Genomic DNA, 20,923 nt, shown 5'->3' with positions numbered 1-20,923 from the left:
CATCATTCCTCTGAAAGCTGCATTCCATGGCATCCTTGCTGGCAGGAAAGCATAGGACCTTTGCTGTGCTGCACTCTCTCATTTTATTTACTTATTTTTTTATTCATTTCCTCCAACTCCCCCAGAAAAGAGCAGGCCTCCCCGGAACATCGACTAAACAGTACCTCAAGATACAGTAAGACCAGGCATATCAAAGCTGGGTGAGGCAACCTAGTAGAAGGAAAGAGGTTCCAAAGGTAGACGAATGAGTCAGAGACATCCCCACTCCAGGATGTCTCTCCAAAAACACCAAGCCAACATCCATATCACATAAGCAGAGGACCTAGCACAAATTCGTGAAAGCTCTGTGACTGCACTTCAGTGTCTACGAAGTACCACTTAGTTTAGCTACTTCTGCAGGCTGTGCTCTCCAGGTGTCCTCAACCCCTCTGGCTTCCTCAATCCCTCCTTCCTTCCTCCCTGAGCTCCCAGGGAGAGGCATACCTTATGGAGCTCTCCAACATGGATTCTCTCTCCATCTAATATTTGACTGTGGGTCTTCTTTCCTCTAAGCTGCTGGAGGTAGCCTCTTGGGTGACAGCTGGACTAGGCACTGTCTCACCTTGACTCCTTGAGAAGCCCTGTTGTTTTTATTCTCCTGTTATACTTTGTGTGTTGGATCCTGGCCAGCGTTGTGACATCCGGCTCTGCCAGAGTCCAGTCAGAGCAGTAGGACAGTGGAATTTGACATCTCAGCTGGGCTCAGCATTTCACTCAGCTAAAATCTAGAGTAGTTAAATGGATGAAACCTTCATAGTTTCCACAAAGCTGTTAGCCATGCACACGATGTGACAGAGCTTTCTCTAAAGCTCATTCCTGCTAAGCAGCTCATGGGAAAAGTGACCCAGTGTTTGCAAAATGAACAGTCATCAGGATTAACTGAAATGCCACCTCTTTCAAAGCAGAGGATGCCTAAGTTCCAACTACAGTCATCCCTCCAGGGGAAGAGGGGCTGGGATAGAGGAAGTGGGCTGGGAGCTCATGCAGAGCATCTTATCTTTGCTTCTCCAGAAGCACTCTTTGCCATCATGTCTTCCCTTAGCCATGGCCTGTCAGGCTGTCTAGACTTCTCATGGAATTGTGTAGACTGCATTAGCAGAAAAGATGGGCAGGACTTGGGAGGGAGCGAGAGACCATCTACTTGCCCACTTCTTCTGCAGTATCACCCGATGGCTGCCCGTGTTCCTTGTTAAAGGCCACAGACTCTAGTCACGGTCTTTTTACTCTTTATACTCAGGAAGAGGAGAGGTCATGCAGCACTCTTAACTCTAAGAGTGGCAGGCCACCAAACATTCTCTTTACGCTTACCTACATCTGTGCCTAGTTGCAAAAAGAACCCTTTTTATTATATATTGATCACTCTTAATATTATATCTTCACTGTACCTATGTACCGGGATCCATAAAGACTACCACTGGGCATTTGTGCAGGTGACCCTTAAGCCAATCTAAACATAGAAATGCTTGAATATCCATGTTCATGGCTGCACTGCATATAACAGTTATGTTACAGAATCAGCTCAGGTGTCTGTCAAGAGAGGAATGTGCATTATTATCATTTCAAATGATCAAGTCGAAGCTCTGTATAGATCACAGTCTGGCTTTTCTGCTTTCTAACTGTGTGATTTTACCCCTTCCCTATTGTGGGTAGCAATACCATTGTTCATGATTACCCTGCCAGCTGAGCGATCTCCAAATGACCATGAACTGGAATGGACTGTGTGTGAATAAGGGAGGAGTTTATATCGCTCTGAAGTAGACACTGGGGGAAGTCACAAGGCTTTGAAGCTGAAATGTGAGAGGGCTTTGCATCCTCCTTGGTCCGATTCTCATTATTAATCATTTATCTCCTTGTGCCTGTCACCTCTTTCCACTGTATTTGGAAGTCCCTCTCTTCCCAGTTCTTTACTGGGTTGCTGCGTCCCAATTCTAAACCCAGAGGACTCTCTCACTAATTATTCTTAATCTCCAAATTATCAGTAAGTTATATGGATCTTAACTTTGTGTAGTGTATTAAGAATCCGATGACTCTTATACTTCCTTGACTATGAATCTGAATCCGGACCTCACTAATTCTCACCTATGATGTTATTGCAGTGGTCTGCAGCAGGCTTCCTCATTCTGCCCATCCCAAGTCTAATTTCAACCCTACCAACCAGGGCCATTCATTTGAATTGGACAACACCAGCCCTCCACTTATATGTGTGGGCACATCCGTGACTTGTATCTTAGCTGCCTTTGAGTCTTTATTGAAATGTTTTCTTATCCATGAAATCACACAGTGCAGCGATTACCTCATCATACTTGTACTGTTGTGGTTTTTTTCCTTGATGTTTTCATGTTGCATATACATACACATACACGTATACATATATAAGGTACATATACAATCTCTCCTTGTTGATGCTTCGCTAAGAGGTCAACAGTTCTTCAGAATGTAGGCCCTGTTAAATAATCATATATATTAAATAGTTGTAGAGAAGGAGGACTCACTGAGCTGTCAGTCCCAACCAAACCAGACCACATCAGAGTCAAGGTCAAGTGAATGACTCTGGCTTTCTGAGAAACATAAAATGGTGAAGTGGTGGAGTCTTTTGTACAGAGAAATCAGATGAGGACAACAACAGCTGTTGTGCTGACAGAAAGGGAACAGGTAACTTTTATTCCATAGATGTAATTGTGGTCTCAGTGTCTTACTGATGAATAAGCTTACACCTTCTAGTTCTTGTTGGTCTGGCTGGTTCAACTCAGCTGTTCTGACTCAAACTGCTTTCCAAGTTGACTGATTTGTGAAGAAGGGGAAAATTAGTAGGAAGAGTGCTAAGCTGTCCTTCTATGAGCTGTTATAAGGCAACCTTCATGATTGAAAAGCATTATTTCTGTATCATATAAAACCCAGGGGGCATCATTTGCCTCATTTTATGGACTGCTTAAATTTCTTGGTCAGGCTCCCTGGCCCAGAAGTGGGATTTTTGTTGCACCAGAATTTCACTGATAAGGAGGAAAAGGCAAGGCATAGGAAAGCGGCTCTAGGTCTCTCCCCAGATCCGTCTTCTAACTTGCAGTATTTTAATGGACAGTTCACATATTTACTGGTCCAAGAAAGCATTTGTCAAGGATCCACTCCAACCAGACATAGGAGTTGGAAACAATGACACACCCTAAAGTCCAAGGAGTTTAGAGTCTTGTTTGGAATATAAAAGTGACACAGTGGCCGGTAGATTGTAGTGCACAATAGGGTCTGACTCAGTGCTGAACTGTCTGTCAAATGCATTTTGAGTGACATTAGGATAGAGAAGACAGGAATATATGTTCTTCTTCCGTTTGATAGCCTTAAGCATGTTTCATGCTAAGTCTTGTCCTAGTTTCTGAGAAGAGCAGAAGGAGGAAGAAAAGGAGGAAGAGGAGGGTGAAGAGGATGAATCGTTAATGAGGAAGCATTTCACATAAATGAAGACATGTAGAATTAGTAGATTAGTAGAAAGGTTCAAAATTGGAATGCAGAACAGAGGTTTCAAGGCTGGTGGGTAGGAGAATGGAGTACTTCTTTATGGTGTCTGTTTCTGTTTTGGGTGAAGAAAGTCAAGTTAGATACGGCAGCAATAGTCATACGTCACAGTGGATGTAGTTAATGTCAGGGAGTCTTACCACTAAGCACAGATAAAGTGGCATTTTTGGATATGTATGTGTGTGCGTGTATACATATACATATATATTATAATATATTAATAAAAAATTAATGATGTGATACAACAAAACACTCCAAAGTGTACACATCCGGCAGGTGAATTATGTCATATATGAACTGCGTCTCGTAAGGCTGCTGCAGTCAGCACGCAGGAAAATGAGAGGATTATGGATGCAGAGCACCCCAGCACGAATCTGGAAAACTCACTTAGCCGGAGAGTCTAAGCTAATGAAAATCACTTCAATAAGAGAAAAACAAAAACTCAAAGTAAAAGCTGTAATACTTAAAAGTTTAACCGAATACTGAAAAAGTAAAAGCAAAAAAAAAAAAATTGTCAGGTTGGCATAGCACTTTTTGAAAGCATCATACAAAAGAAGACAAAAGTGGCACTTTCAACAAAACTCAAATAGCACGAGAAGAGCTTTGCAGTTGGCAGCCATGCGACGACTTGTTCAGCCACGTGGCGTCTTGTCTTATGCAGCCACTGATATGCTTAAAAGGCTCCTGGAACTAAGAAACTAATGCATATGAAGGATGGAAACCCAGAAGGCTTGGGGAACTTATAAAAGTTGCAAATGCTTAAACATGCAGGATAGTTTGAGTGTTAGCTTTAAGGGCCTACTGATTTTCAAGCAGTGTGTGTTATGGTGAGAGACTTGTTTATGAATCCATATGAAGTGATAGAAGAAAGACAGAGCAGCCAGAGCAATGTGGATGTAACTTCCATTGGCTCAGGGAAATGGACTGTGAAGTAACCAACTCTTTGGAGGTCCTGTACTTCTCTTTTGAACATCAGCCTCCATTCCAACTTTTCCATCTAGCTAGTTTTGACAATACTAACATATCAATTTAAAAGTTCTATCTTATTCTTTCAAAACATAATAATAGTACCTGTTGATAAGACAAAAAATAACATTTGAATACATACATACCTAACAAGCACTGATCAAATCAAAGTATTGCTAATGATTAACTTTAGTAGAAATGATGTTGGTGTTTGTATGTAAGCAGGCACTTACATGTCATGGGCTGTGTATGGAGATGAGAGGATGACTTACAGAGGTCTCTTTCCTCCTTACACTATGTAGGGCCAAGAGATTAAACTCAGATTTATCTGGCTTGGTGGCAAGCACCTTTACCCAGTGACCCATATTACCGGGCTCTCTTTCTTTATTTTATAACGTTTGAACTCTTCCTATTTAGTTCTTTATAAAACTTATTGCTGCCTGTGCCCTGGAGTATTCAGTGCCTGATCCAATCTGCTCTTGGGGGTTGGAGGTGAGGTGGTGAAGCATCAACCACACAGACTCCAGGAGCAGGTGAGAACATACTGCAGCAAGCTCCTCTGAGCTCTTTTAATACTCTCCATCTCCTGGCCCACTGGTCCCAAGAAAGCATCTCTTCTAAATGGCAGTTCCTGATTGGCTGGCATTGCTGGTGTCAGCAATCCTTGGTATCTCAGGCAGCAGGAGTTACCTTTGTGGCTGTGTGGCCCTTGGCGTCTATAGTTTTTGTGAACTATAGTGATATATAGGGACATTGGAATGTTTTTCTTTTATGCATTGGTTTTCATCCTCCATATCCCTGCTCCCTGATCTAGGGCTCCCCTTCTGAGCATTAACTAGTGACTCCTTTAGCCTCTCTTCTTTTGACATTTTATTTTTGGCTTCTACGTAAGAATAAACATGTGGCATTTGCCTTTCCTGTGTCTGACTTTTTAAAATTCACACAATATCTTTCAGTTCCAAACATTCGGATGATGAATGATTGATCTGTGCACGAGGCAGAAGGAATAAGCCAGACTACCCACTGCACAGTCATTGGAGAGGGTTGTATTTAGAAACTACTCAGAATAACACAACATGAGTGCCAAGTGCAAAAATAACTAGGGAAAAAAAAGATCACTTTTCTTGAGCATGTATTTTTCAGCAGGAACTGGGTTAGGTCCTGGCAATGGCAAAGCACGGACAGAAGCTTCTGGTTGTGTCCCAGGGTGTATGTGAGGTAGGCATAGAGCATTCGGGAAGATGCACTTTCTAGCCCATGTGTGTTACAAAGTGAGTTCCACATTTTACCGAATGCCGTGCTTCATTTGAGTGCTGAACCGTTTGACATTTGATCCACTTCCCCATACACTATTATGTTTTTGATAGAGATCAAGGTGAGTAACTTCAGCTGATTACCCTCCCCCCGTGTGTGTGAGTGTGTGTGTGTGAGTGTGTGTGTGTGTGTGTGTGTGTGAGTGTGTGTGTGTGTGTGTGTGTGTGTGTGTGTGTGTGTGTGTGTATTTGACGTGGCTTATATAAGGAGGTGGCATGATTTACTCAAGGCCACATCCTACATCAATTGAGCATAGAATTTGTAGTGTAACCCTTCTGACTCTTGGATGTATTTTATTTGTAACTCTCCTTCAGAACCTTCTTCTCTTCTTAGTATTTTTCCTCCTTTCACTTCATTAATTTTTCTTTTAACCCTTATTTTAGTCATGGGCACTAAAGGAGTCATGTGTGTGTCTCTACCAATAGGCTTATTTATGGTAAGTCTAAAAACACTCTTACATGCACCCTGTAGTCTGAACATGCAGGGGAGACCAAGACATGGGGCAGTTCACATGAGTAGAGATCTAGCCACTTCAGTGACTTTTCTTGTGATCATCTGTGAATGCCTTATCAGAGATAGGCCATTATCGTTTAAATGCCGAAAGTTTGAAAGGACTTTGCAACTTCATCAGACACATCCTGAGCTTTGAGTTGCAGCCCATTGTTTTCCAGATTCCAATTTTCCCCTCTACAATGAACAATAACTTTTTGATTAAACAGCTGGCAGTTACTATTGAATGCCTCACATTTAATAACAAAGTCTTCCTTCAGAACAGGAAATTTTATCTAAATTGCTTTGCTCTTCTTGGTGACTGAACTTCTAAAGTCTGACAGGACTGATAGCCAGGAAAAACAAAAATTTCATTCAAGAAGACAATGATTACTTTTTAAAAGAAACAGCCTCGAACTAAATGAATAATTCAGAGTGCATGCCGCAGAGCAGAAGTCAAGGCATAAGCATTGTCCTTTCTGTAAATATTATTAAAAAACAATCAAGTTTGTATTGACACATTTATATTGGGAAGACCACAGACAACAGCTGAGAGACAAAGAGACCCTGAATAGCAGTGCTGTAGAAGGGCCCTTTTCATAGTATTCAGTCTTCTTCATGGGGCATCTACATCATGAAGCACTAACCAATGGTGAGTATTGTGTGCTATGTACCAGGCTACCATGATGAGCCCCTTATGTATTAGCTTTCACCCCAGCCTCAGCTCTTCCTTCTCTCCTGATGGTCCTTACCTTTGCTTTACTCACTTGGGACCTTGGCAGAGAGGAACTGACTCCCTCCCAAGGCTCAGACTCCCGAGCTGCAAAGCAAAACAATGACAAGTCAAAATGTATCTGGAGGGACAAATGGAAACTCTCCATCTCATTAGAGTTTATAGTCCTTTTTATTAAAAATTTGAAGTTAAACTATGACTACATATTTTCCCCTTTCCTTTCCCTTCTTCAAATCTATACATGTGTATATATGGCTCTGTCTGTCTGTCTATCTTTCTTATTTATCCTCCATCCGTCTGTCTGTCTGTCTATCTATCTATCTATCTATCTATCTATCTATCTATCTATCTATCCATCCATCCATCCATCCATCCATCCATCCATCCATCTATTCATCCATCCATCTACCCATTTATCCATCCTTATTTATCATCCCTCCATCCATCTATCTATCATCTCTGATTTTCTTGTATTCTTCATAAAGGGAACAAGAAGTTTCTTCTTCCTTTTTTATTGTTTTCCTATCCCCCCATCATTTAAGTAGAAAAATGTTTAGATATGGTCTTAGGGTGGGAAAAACCCACTTGCAAATTTCAAATTTCACCTTGGGCATGGCTTCAAGCCAAGTTTTCTTGGCTGAAGTAGGACTGTGGTGATGATGTGGTAGGATCGTCATCCAAATCTCTGACTGTTGTGTGGGGTGGGCAAGTCATATACTCACCAGTGCTTCTTGTCCATACAAGACCAGATTGCCATATGTAAGTCTGATTTCTGAGGAACCCAGAAATTTGTATTCCTAACAAACTCATGATGTTCTCCTTTTGCCTAGCCAAGTTTGAACATTACCAAAAGGCTTTGCATTCAAAGTCTTCAAGTCCAACCTCCATCAAGAGTCCCAGAAAGAGCCAAAGAATATGGATTATATCTTGGGTTTTAGAGCTGTCAGCTTTTGGGACAGTTGTGTAGGCTTTCAGCCTGTAGCTGTGTAAAACCTAAAGGAGACAGGGGAGGGGGTAATGGGAGGGAGAGGGAAAGTAGGTGTGTGAAATATTTCCTTTGTTCCTTACCGTAGCTGCTAGACCCTGACATACTCCAAACAACATGGCTTGTTTGGAAATGCCAATCATCAGGCCTATGGGGAGTTCTGCTTTGCTATGGGAAGCTTCAAGCTGTTATAAGAGGAAGTTCACCGCTCACTGCTGACAGATGGCTTCTGGATGCTTGTATGTTAATCTAACAAGTAGCAGATGGAGGTAGGATTAGAAGACTTTCAATGTCCTTTCTGACCTATGAGTCCCTGCTACCCAAGTATGTCCTACAGGAGCAGCAGGCTTTTGATCTGTCATAGAAAGAGCATTTAAATCTTCATCCCAGGAAATAGCAAGACAAGTTTGACAGACAGCTAGCTGAGGCAGCATTTAGGCCCCTGCACATAGCATATTTTGTCTGGGCCCCTGGAGTATCGGGCAGCAATGGTTGAGGCCTCAAAGTGCTGCTGGGGGCACTGTGGACAGAGGGGTTTGAAGGCTCAAACTCAATTCTCCCTTACATTGGAATTTCTGAGACCCTCATTTCTAGAGATTGAGAGTTGGACTGGAAAGTGTGCTTATCCAGTAAAGCCAAGTGGCTTCTATGAAGACCTCGGCAGTTTGTCTGAAAATAATTCAAACAAAAACATCGTTCAGGTTATTTGGTGAAGATAAGAGTATTTTTTCCCCTTAATGACACTAATAACATTGCACTTGTAAAGATCATTTTCAAGTTGATGAAATACTTGTCAGACTATTATCTGGGTGTTTACAGAAAATCAGTATAAGATGGATTGCTACTAAAATCACCTGGGTGTGGTGGTGGTATGCCTGTAATTCCAGTGCTTAGAAAATGGAGGCTGGCAGATCGGAAGTTCAGTGTCATCCTAGGCTTACTTTGAGTTCAGCCTTGACTGGACAACACCATATTTAAAACAAAAAGTGCATGGTTGGGAAAAAAAAAAAACTGAGGTAGAGTAACTTTCTTTAGGTCACAAAGTGTGAACAAGAGAGGTAAGGCCTAGAGAGGGGCTCTCTGACTCTAGTCCAGATGGCTTTTCTCTGTTTCATGATGTTTCTGTAATCTACACACTGGGTGTTTTACTCTGCGAGAGCAGAATCCACCCCAGAGCAGAAGGTAATGCCATGCACTAAAGGTTTACATCTGGGTTTGATTTTTGTACCTATTATTAACATTATTACAATGATTATAAAATATGTACACTTGTGTACCATAGTCAGAGCCCACTCCGAGTTTGCTCCTGTGGCTTTTGAGGCAAAGACTCTATCTCTGTGTTTGAGATGAACTTGGTCTTCTATTTTCAGCAGCAAAGCTCTGTAGAGAGAGGAGTCCACAGTGGCCAGCCTGTCTTTCTCTGTGCATGTTGCTCTGACTTCTAAAAATTTCATCCTATCTTAAGCCAAAAAGTATACTGTTAATGTTCCTATTTTATGTATTAATATAATAATACAAATTATTATGTATTAATTACTAGCCTTGTTTGTGTTACAAAATGCCACTTAAGGTAAAGGATTAGTTGTTTTGCAGTTTGAGGGGACAGACTATTAGTTGGGGCAGGCACAGTGGCAGGAGTGTGCAACAGCCATTCATAACTGGAGCCCCCATCAGGAAGCAGGGAGAGGTGAATGCTTGTGCTTGGTGGCTTTCCAGTCTAAGGTCCTCACTCACGGGACATGAGGTCGGGTCTTCCCAGATTAGTTAATATAGACTAAAAAGTTCCTCCCAGATAGGCAGAGTCAGGTTGTTCTAGGTCCCGCCACATTGACAGTGTAACCTTGCACAGTGCACATTTAATTCCTCTCCAGGGCCTCTTCCTCATATGTGAAGACTCTTACTATTGCCACCCATCAGCCTTCTTCAGACTGCCTCCACCCTTTCTTTCTTTATGTGGCTACTAGGTCCTACACGCTTTTCTTTTTTCCTGCTGAAGTGTGTGCTTAGTTTGGAAAGTCCTAGAAATAGACATGACTCTCTAAGTAGATTAGAGCCAGATGAGACTGAAATTCTCATGGTCCAGTTTAAACTCCCAATTGTAGGCATAGGTTTTTTGCAACCTATTTTTACTAAGGGTCCAACCTCTCCACTAGCCTATCATCCAGAGAGGTAGTAAAAGAGAAAAGTTATTGGGATATGGGGGAAGTGGACCTGCTCAGACATAGTTCTTTGAGGGCAAGCTTGATCTTCTTTCTCAGCAGTCCAGACCCACTGCAAACACCAAATATGATTCAGCAGCTGCAGACCAGTCCTCTAGGCAGGCAGACACAGCGATAGTCTGGTCCTTTCAGCAAGCAGACACGACTAGCAGCTGTGGTTCAAACCTGCAGTGACCTCAAGGCTCGCCAACCAGCCTGAGGGGAGACTGTGGAAGCAGCAAGCTGCTGCAGGAACCTCACCAGCTGATTTTTGGGGAAGTTTTTCTCTGGCACCACTACTAATGGAGAGACCAACAACGCTACATAAGTTAAACTAATACATGTATGCAGTTATTGAGGGATAGAGAGGCAGAACAAACTAACGCTCAGTGCTTGTCTCCCACTGTCTATGGGGTTATAATTATACTCCTTCATCACGTGTTTGTCATATGAAAACATCTTTTCACCTGTGTGCCCTAGCGAGTCATCATTCATTTGACATTAACTGACTTTCCAAACAAGCCAGAAGTTTCCAGTTCATCCAGTCTTCCTTTTGACGGTATTATTTTAAGTCACTGTTAATGCAAAAGAGTTGAGAGCCCCCCATCAGCTATACAGCTAAGAGTTCTCACCACGTTTAGACCTTCACACATTGTGCTTAGGAGACTTGCATATCTTAAGTACGAAAGCTTTTTACCCCCCACAGTGTTAAATTTCATCGAGTTGGCCCCAATTCCTGCCTATTAATGTCATTTTTAATCCTGATGGTATTACATTGAGTCTCTTATGGCTGGAACCATAACACCAGCATCATGGTTTCCTACAGACGTAAGAAACACTGATACTGCCAAGTCACAGATAAAAACGCTAACTACATAGAATGATGTGACTGTGTTATTTGGCATCGATCTGCAAATCTGAAGCATTTTCGGTTGACTCTGAATTATGAACTCCAGGCAGAGAAAAAGTGTTGGAAAGAATCAGCAGAAGATGAGCTGATGGTGCAGACTAATTTGTAGAGTTCTAACAGAACCGGAGTTTGATTTCCACAGCCTATATTAAGAACAGTCAGGCCCTGTAATTTGTTATCCCAGAGCTGGTAAGTCACAGACAGAGGTCCCCTGGGGCTCCCTGGTCAGCCAGCCCCTGGTAAGTCACAGACAGAGCCAGCTTCTCTATCTGTGACACTCTGTTTCTCCCATCTAATGCCAGAGGTGCATTTTAAAGATCTAATTATTTGTTGAGTGTCATCTGAATTTGTTAAGCAGATTGGTAGGAGGGGACCACAGAGCTGCTCCCCAGGGGCACCCTTTTATGTCCTTTTGGTACAAGCACTTTGGCCTGTGTGTGTTCCATGTTAGAAAATACTAAACAGAAGCCAGGCAACAAGCAGGTCACTGTGCACAGCTGGCGATGTACCCTGTCACAGTGAATGAGATCTAAGGAGCCTCTGGCTACAGCGAAGACCTCTGGACTCGATGACGTTTGTGGATGTCAAGAATAATGCTAATGACAGCAGACGGATGCTCCTAGACTTTCTAGTTGCCTTCAGAAACCTGCTATTCTCACAGTTCCCTAGGAGGCTATCAGGAGAAAGTGTGTGCTTGTCTCTAATAGTCTTAACCAGAAGAAGGGCTTACTGTGTGCAAGGTCACCCAGCACCACAGCAGTGGGGACATCTGGGCAAAATAATCTTGTATTCTGTATAGGAAACTTTCTAGGAAGCGCCTTGACATTCTTCTCAGAAGAGCAAGTTTGTTGTAGTGTTCTTCTACAGAACTGCATGGAAGCTTTTCTTTATTTGGTGGCAAGGCCCAAGACAAACATCTTCATTCAGTACCTTAGTAGGGCTCGATTCATGTGTTGGCATTGGAAATTTATTCTTCCATTTAGTTAGGGGAGGTCCTTGAGGTCCCTCCAGAGGTCTTTGTTCATCCAGATAAATAAAGCATTCAACATTCCTTCACATGTCTTATAGTTTAACCTTTACCTTGCATAGTGTTGAGTGCTGAGGGCATTGCTTGAACAGGAAGTTCAAGTTTTCTGAGGAATATGGACTGGTCTTTGAAGCAGGAAGGTGTTAAAGGTCACACATAAAGAGGGCTTGCTTCTGGTGAAGAAGTTCCTGCTGTGAATCCTGGATCTAGTGGCTGATTTTATCAGAACTGTCAGTTACTCTTAGCTGCTTGCTTTCCTAAGGCATGTTTTCTGTCTGACTGGGCGTCTAATTTTGCATGGTGTTGTGTTAGAAATGAGATCCTTTTACTATAAACTCCTGATGGGTACTAATGGCACACACAATTCCCATAACTCCTCCGATACCACTTAATAGTCAGCACCATGTTTAATGGCTCAAGTGAGCTTGGAGCCTCAGAAACAGGACTAAGTGGGAATTAGGTTTTCTGCAGTCAAAAGAAGGGGTAGATTTCAGATGACTGTGGAGTAATTCATTATTTGTATCAGACAGGCTATGAGAGTGTGATAAATTTGGTAAAAGCAAAAAGATTTATACGATCCGAAGAGAAACTGCAGCGTTACTTCGGATGATGATAATGCACCAACTGAAACTGTAACTCACCGGCTTAGCTCTTGATCTAATTAATTTTCAAGTTGCCCATTGTTTATCCTTCTTTCTGAAATACAGCTATTGAGCTTCCCTGTTAGCAATGTGCCTGCCTGACAGATTTAAATTTGCTACCCCCTTTCTTTTCTGGGTGGGAGACAATGAGAGATGTTTGTCTTGCTTCTTTCTAGTTTTGTGTGTAAATCTCATGAGGTGGAGATGGCAGAGGGAGATGCTAGGAAGGGATGATCACATCTCACTCATTTTACTAACTTTATTTCCCCAAGGGTTATCAGCGTGCTTCAAAGTGCCTCTTCCAGATGAACCCTGTTCTCAGTCTGAATTATCTGGCTTTATGAACTGCTTATTGTAAAGTTTCAACTTGGTAGGTTTTTATATCCATCTAACTATCATCCTCCAGTTTTGAAGATCCAGAGCATTCAGTCATTTGTTCACTCACTCATTCATTCATTCATTCATTCATTCATTCATTCTGAGTAGGTGTATACTACTTTTGGCACTCTACTTGACACCAGAAATGGTGACTTGAAAATGACGAGGTCTCCCCTTCAAGATGTCCTATGGAAGGAGAGAGTCCATGAGCAAAGGACCCATTTTGGAGCTAAGTGCTAGAGAGTGACCAGGTGGCTTTGAGGTGCTCCATAGACTATTGGGGAGGATCTATCAGTAAAGGGTACAATGGAGCAGACACAGGGCTGGGTCCTGAGGTGAAGGCTCCACTCCATACAGACCCTACAAAGGATAACAGCAGTGGCAGTCAGGAAATAGAAACGTGCTGGGCCAGGGTCACTGGGTTACCTGAGTTCTTCCTCTGCTAGGAAGTCTGGAAAACCCAGCTATGATCATGATCTTAGAGACACAAGTGCGCCCTATAATGCTATCAGCCAAAAGGTTGATATGGGTCATTCTAGTGTATAGTCCAGAGATCAGCAAGGAAGCAGCAAAGAAGGCGTAAACATACTACATCAGAATAGAGCCAGCCGTTCCTCACTGCAGACAGGCTTGTCTCCTGACGGTGTTTCTCTGTAAATTGTCTCGATCTAGTGACCATCTCAGTGAGTTTGCAGTGTGTTCTTGTCTCAGTTACAAGATCTCTCTCCTCCTTTCCTTCTAGATAAGTCAGTCAAGGTAGGACTGGAAATATCTGTACAAATTATACCTTTTTTGTTGCTATTGTACAAAAGAATACCAACGTGGCTTGTGATGTGAGCATACACCAAGGTAGGGAAAGCACACCCTCCCTATTCAGAGGGTTAGATACCTCATGAGTTATCCAAGGGTGATCTCACTATATACTTTGGTATTTTCTCTGAATATATACAGATAATAAATACAGGCTCTGTCTTGTGAGGGAAGTGATAGCTTAGCTATAGTTTTTGAAGTGAAATCTCTTTATTGAGTAGCTAAATAGGCAGTGTGGGAGAATGTCTACATTGAATTCAAAGCCCAGCACTTACAAGCTGTCGCACCATGGCTACACTAATCTGGCTGATAGCTCTTATGAAGAGTTTGCAAGCTTAAAGAAATATAGTGTGCCTTTAAAATCCTTTGTGTTGCTATACATGTATCCCGTTGGCCGATTCTGCCTGCTGCTGCACAAATCCTCTAGTGATTCTTGCTTTCTGGAAGACATTGGTTGTCAGGGAAGCAGCATCTTATACTTTTCCTATAGAGGAGACTCTAGTGGGGACTGGGCATACAGCATTGGAGCACTAGTGTGACACACATGTCCTGTGGGTCACCCTGTTTTAGTTGGTGGTGACTGATGCCAAATGTTTGCTTCCTCCACTATTTTTAAGGCACAGGGATTTGCCATTATCAGAAAGAAGATGGACAATATGGTAAGTTGGTATTTTCTGGGTGTTCCCTCTTTCATTCACGGATTCACTTGTGTGCTCCGTAAATATTGAGGGCCCATTGTGCTCAGTGGAGATGGCTCAAGAGTGTCCTGAATATGAAGAAGAAAACATCAGCTCTGAAAACTCCTCCCACTCTGACAGAGGTGAACACTTGAAAATATAGGCTAAGGTAAATGGGTCGACAACGTTTTAAATTTATTAGTGAGGCAGCCTTGTAGAAAATCATGGTCCCATCTCTTCATCTAAAAACAGTGATCTCCATTTCTTTTTAGCCCGCCTTGTATCCACCAATGTCAAACATAACTCTTCCACCGTTATCTTCACAGTACATAAATAACTTTATATTTCACGTCCTCTACTGAAAATTATTTTGTATATATTTTCCCGTGTCTCACAATCTGCATATTTATCACTCTTAATGACTCTAGTAAATTCTTAGAAGCTGATACTTTTATAACTTATGCTTTTTTCCCTCTCTTTTGTTGTAAGTTTGGCTTGTTTCTAGCTTTTCCACTATGTTGAGCCTGGGAACCCTTTAAGAGAAAGTATGCAATATATTGTTGTACTATAAAAACCACTTTAAAAAATTGTTTTACCCAAGACATGTCATTTAACACACACACAAAGGTTAAATTTCTATGGGGGGAAAAACATAGCCTATCTTCTTAAAGGAAACTTATTTCTCCTTAATTATGTTTTCAGTTTCTATTTATAATGGAAATATAATTAGTAGGAAAAAGCCCTGATATATTTTATGTTCCTAACAAGGCTTTGCACACAGCCTTCTGAACTGCGTATTCCTGGAGATATAGAGTCCTGGCTGCACACCTTGGGTAAAAGGCTGCAGTGTATCAGCCCCAATAGCAAGAGTCTTTCTGTTTTCTTACTTTCCTTAAAACCGGAAGTCTTCAGTTCTTCTACAGTTTTCTTCTGAGAACCTTCTGAAGAAATACACTGCCCTCTGCTCTCCCACAAGAGGTGGTCAGCCCCATGATAACCTGGAGGTCCGGGCATAACCTGGAGAATGTCTCCTCAGTAGCATCCCTGAACAAAGAATGTAGGAAAAATGAGTAGGTAGGACCCACACTTGGACCTGAAATGTACAACCCTCTCCAAGTTACCCCATTGAGAGTTCTCTGGTTGGTAGTCAACCTGACAAATCTGGATAAAGAGAACCTCAGTAGAGAAATTGTTTCCATCGGGTTGACCTATAGGCATGCCAATGGGAGCATTTTCTTGATTAATGATTGATGTGGGCTGACGTGAATTGTGGGAAGGTGGGCCTGGGCTGTATAAGAAAGGAAGCCAATTGTGAGTCTGACAATTAGCTAGTAAGCAGCATCTCTCCATGGTCTCTGCTTCTAGCTTATGTAAGCCAAATGTACCCTTTCCTTCCCATGTTGACCTTTGTCATGGTATTCATCACAGAAAACTACAGCAGGTACTGAAAGGTGTTTGCCATGGGCAGGGGAATGAGGCTTGAGATCAGCTGGTCTCAAGAAAGTGTAGTTTTTAAGCTATCTTATTGTTTACCTGGTATTGGCAGGATGGAACAAAGTGGTTCTAAAGTCCCACCCTCTGTGTGAGCAAGCCTGGGATATGGTGGATGTTTCAGGATGCTGTCTGTCTTCAGTTTTCATGCTCATAGGACTCTATGGGTCCATCTGTCCAAAGCTCATTACTTTAGTTTCGTATTATATATTATGGAATTTGGAGTATATGTCTATTAATGAATACCTTGTGATTGGTTGTTGACGGGATGTGTTGATGAGTGTGGCAGTTGCTGGAGCCAGAGCAATGAAAGTTTTACTACATCAGCTCTTTGACCTGTACCATTGGTATAAAACACTTTCTTCTAACTTTGTGTAGGGGTCATTGCTCAGAGTGGACATTCAAAATGGTACCTTCTTAGTTCCATCCCAGAGCCTCACGGTAATGGATGTAAAAAAGGCATGAGGTACCCAGACAATATACCTAGTACTGCCATGGAGAAGATCTCTGTCATGGTACCCATCACTTAAAGCATGCCACATCTTAACCTATTTAAACTAGCAGCTATGTACAGCTATGCAAGCAACATGGTACCTCTGAGTTCTGCTTTAAGTTCCTCTATTAGCAGTTATATTCTTTGTTCCTACAGGATTTACGAACGTGTGATAGACCCTCCAGAGACCAACCTCCCTCCAGGAAGCAACCTATGGCTTGGGCAACGTAATCAAAAGCATGGCTTTTTCAAAGTAAGCTCTAATTTTAATATATGTTGAGAAATGCTCAATTTTCTTCCTTCCTTCCTTTTTTACAATTTTAACTAGAATATAATTAAATCACCCCCCTTTTCTTCCACCCCAACCTCTCCCACATCCTCCCTGCTAATCCCTTTTAAAATCATGTCCTCTTTTTCTTTGATTATTATGTAAGTTTGCACGAGAATGACCCCCATAGGCTTGTATATTTAAAAGCTAAGTCCTTAGTTGGTGGAACTGTTTGGGAAGTATTAAGAGGGATGGGTTTGTTAGAGGAGGTTGCCACTGGGTGTTGGGTTTTGAAATTTCAGAAGCACATGCCACTCTAAATTATTTCTCTCCATGTGCCTTGTGTTTCTTGTTTCAACATCTAAGCTCTCAGCTATCACTATGTCTGCCTACCTGCTGCCATGCTTTGTCATGATGGTCATGGACTGTACTACCCTCTGGAGGCACATGTCCCAAATTGAATCCTCTCTTTTATAAGTTTCCTTGGTCGTTATATCTCTTTGCACCAATAGAAAAGTAATTAAGAAAATTAATATTGTTGTACATATAGGCATAAATTATAAATATAGCATGCTGAGTTTGTTTGATGTTACTTGTATGTATATAATTGCAAGACTAATTCCTTGGTATTGAGTAACCAATGAGGCAGAGTTCATTCCTGGGAAAGAGTACTTCTCTCTCTCCTAGCAGTTGTTAGCTGCCTAAAGTCCTTTGTCAGTGATAGGGTCTCAGGAGATTTCCCCTTCCACATTAGCATGTCTGTCAGTGTTGTCATTATTTAGGGCTTGTTAGGCAGCTGTATTGTTGAGGCGTTATGGGTAAAGCTTCTCTTTCATGTCTAGGAGACACAAGCTCATAGTCACTTCCCAAACCTTGGCTCTTACAGTCATTCCACCTCCCCTTTCATGATGTTCTTTATGCTTTAGGCACAGGAGATGATGCTGGTTGTGTGTGTACAATTATACTAGTGAAAGGGCATCACAGTGACTATTGAACACTTACTGAATATGCATGGTTTTAGCTCACTTAAGAGCATAAGTACTCAAAAAGGTAGACATTTTTAAACTGGACATAAAGCTGAGTAGTTTACCGTAGGACCTCACTATGTTGCATTCTCCTTAGATAAACTACTTAGATCTCTATCCTCTTAGGCATGGGTGATCAAGAACATAAATGACCTATTGTATAGATCTCATTAAACTCTTAATTCTGGAAGGTTTAAATAGCTGTAGTGGTTTGAAGGAGAATGACCCTCATGTGTTCATGTATTTGAATCCTTTGTTTCTAGTTGGTGGAACCATCTGGGGAGGATTTGGAGGCGTGACCTTACTGGAGGAGATATATTACTAGGGCACTGTCTTTGAGTTTTCCCAAGACTTCAGTCAGTACCACGTGGAGCTAGCTTTCTTGACTGGCTTTCTGTTAGTGGATCTTAGCTACTGATCTAGCTGGCTGCCACTGTATCTTCTCAAACAGTGATAGACTCTAACCCTCTAGAACATTAAACCCAATTAAACTTTTCTTTGAAGTTGCCTTTGTTCTGGAATTTTATCACATTGATAGAAAAGATTGGGTCCATCATCAGCATACACAATAATTGAATCTGAGACAAGTATCTATTCATACATAGGAAGTACAATCTCACTTTCTTTGGGTTTGGTTTCCTTGGCTAACAAGACAATACAGGAACTGTATTGTTCTTAGTGGAAACATGAAGATGCTGTGATAAAATGAACTAGAAACTTAACACCATTAAATTCTTAAAATACTCTTGTCCTGTAAAGAGTGGTAGGCTTTGCCTCTGGCAATATGGAAGAATGATGTTTTAAAAATTCTCCCAATTGGAAATGCTTATAAATGCTGGATGAAATACAGGTGCAATCTTTTTAAATTCATCATTGCACTTGCAAGAAAGGAAATCCTTAGGGACTAAATATATGGAGGAGAGAAGAAACTAGAAGAGTATATTCCAACTATAAACACAGAGTCTTGATCTTTTCCTTTGAAAATTAAGATATAATTTGCACAAGTAAAGGGTGTCAGCATTTTTTCTAGTCCCCACCTAACAGTTACCTAAATACAGCCAGGTAAAAACCTGGCTTGCTATATAAAGACTGTTTGGCCTCCCTCTCTCTTTCCTCCTCCTCTCTATGTAACCTCTCTCTTCCCACGTTTCTGGCCAGCCTCTTCCCTTCTTGTTCTCTCCTCTCTTTTTTAGTCCTTCTCTGTCTCCCTTCTTTTCTTCTTTCTCTGCCTCCCCTCCATCCCCCAAACACTGTTCCAATGTGTCAGATTAATCTATATTAGTCTTGTGTTACTTCTGATACTCTGGGGGGGGGGCCCTCCTGCTGCATCAACAAAACCTATCAAATGGTGCCCCCTCTAAATATACAACTTAGTTATTTTAGAAAAATTAGTTCAGTTTACTTTTTGCTGTGGAGACAAATATGATGGAGCAGCTTAGGGAAAGGAAGGAATTGTTTGGCTTACACTCCATGCATCATTGAGGGAAGTCAGGGCAGAAACTCAAGCGGGAACTCAAATCAGAAATCATAGGAGTGGTGTTTGCTGGTTTGTTCTCAGGCTTATATTTAGGTAGTCCTATTATATGAGTCACGACTACCTGTAAGGGAATGGTGTGACTCATCATGGGCTGGACCCCCTCCTCACACCCAGTGTCAGTTAACAATCAAGACAACCCTCCAAAGACATGCCCACAGGCCAGTTTCATTTGAGTGACCCCTTAGTTGAGCCTCCTTAATCAAGTGACTCTGGGATGTGTCAACTTGACAGTTAAAGCTAGGAAGCACATACATGATCAGAAAACTGTTTCCAACTGATGAACATTTGAGTGTTTTCTTAGTTTTTTCTTTTTAGCATGTATAAATAAAGTCACTAGAAACATTTGCAGATAGATTTTTGTAAGTAAAAGATTTTGTTCACTTATGTAAATAATGTAGGCGTCAGATCACTGAGTCAGAAATTAGTGTTCAAGTTTATAGGAAACTGCCAAATTATTTTAAAAATCAGTGTGAGCCATTTTGCACCCCTATTATCAATGTGTGAAAACTTTAGTTGGAACTTTGAGTTCTAGCCGTCTGTGAAGTATGAGAAGCCCTTTTAGATCTCATGTATGTTGGAGAGTATTGGATAGAAACTTCTGAACTAAAAGCCTCAGTGGAGGGGAGACAGAGGAAGTGAATTACTCAGTGAAGGCTGCATAAACCATCCTGTTTCTCTCTCCAATTAGATCAGAAAAAAAAGTGTTTTTGAGAATTTAACCCCAGCCCTGTCATCACATGGACGGCACCCTAGGTTTAATGTGATACATGTTCCAGGCAGTCCTTGGTTGGTACCTTTTGTTAATCCAGTAATGCAAATTAGCTTTGGAGAAGCCACTCTCAGTTGGCCCTCTTGTAGTATCCCACTGACTAAATGTTTAAAAGAGGAGCGTGTGAATAAATCATTGTGGGTGACAAAGGGAAAGACATAAATTAGTCCTCAAGGACTGCAGAAATAAAATTAGCAAATGTTTTTTTTTTAAATCCCCATGTTTGCAGTGTTTAAAGAAACATGATATTAAAGTATATGTGCTAACTAGAGATTATGAATTTGACTGAAAGTGATTGAAGTGAAAAATACTTCTAGAGATGAAAACTCTGCTCACCAGGTGAGATAAGACTTCAGTGAGTCTGCTAAGCTTTAGCTGAGACTTTTTGAGAAGGTCATTATCCTGAGGAAGAAAAGAAGAGGTTAAAGTGCAGAAAAGAAGAATAAATATGAACTTTAGACACATGTTTAGTGTGTGTTCACAGATATGTATACACGTACGAGTACCTGCTGTATATTTAAATAGTTATTCAGTATATATTTCTATATAGGCATGTTACATATCCCACTTACTATACCTATGGGGGAAAATTTAGGAATAAAGAATGTTTAATTAATTTCTCAATCAAATCTAGAGAGTCTAAGAGAGAAAAAGTGTTACAGGAGC

General features: G+C 41.4%; 1 protein-coding gene across 3 annotated transcripts in view; it reads left to right on the top strand.

The window, feature by feature from the left end:
* The window catches only part of NELL1 (neural EGFL like 1), a gene marked incomplete at both ends in the record, with an annotated part of 772,717 nt that overhangs the window by 144,094 nt on the left and 607,700 nt on the right, over nucleotides 1-20,923 (top strand). For all 3 annotated transcript variants that reach the window (XM_080908377.1, XM_080908376.1, XM_080908375.1), the window contains one exon: nucleotides 16,815-16,911. In XM_080908377.1, the coding sequence (XP_080764503.1) occupies nucleotides 16,815-16,911 (97 nt within the window). The remainder of the gene's footprint in view (nucleotides 1-16,814; nucleotides 16,912-20,923) is intronic.

The sequence above is a fragment of the Micromys minutus genome (assembly GCF_963924665.1).
Source record: "Micromys minutus genome assembly, chromosome: 32".
Lineage (NCBI taxonomy): Eukaryota > Metazoa > Chordata > Mammalia > Rodentia > Muridae > Micromys > Micromys minutus.
The sequence above is the reverse complement of the archived record's forward strand: the minus strand, read 5'-3'. Positions and strand labels throughout refer to the sequence as shown.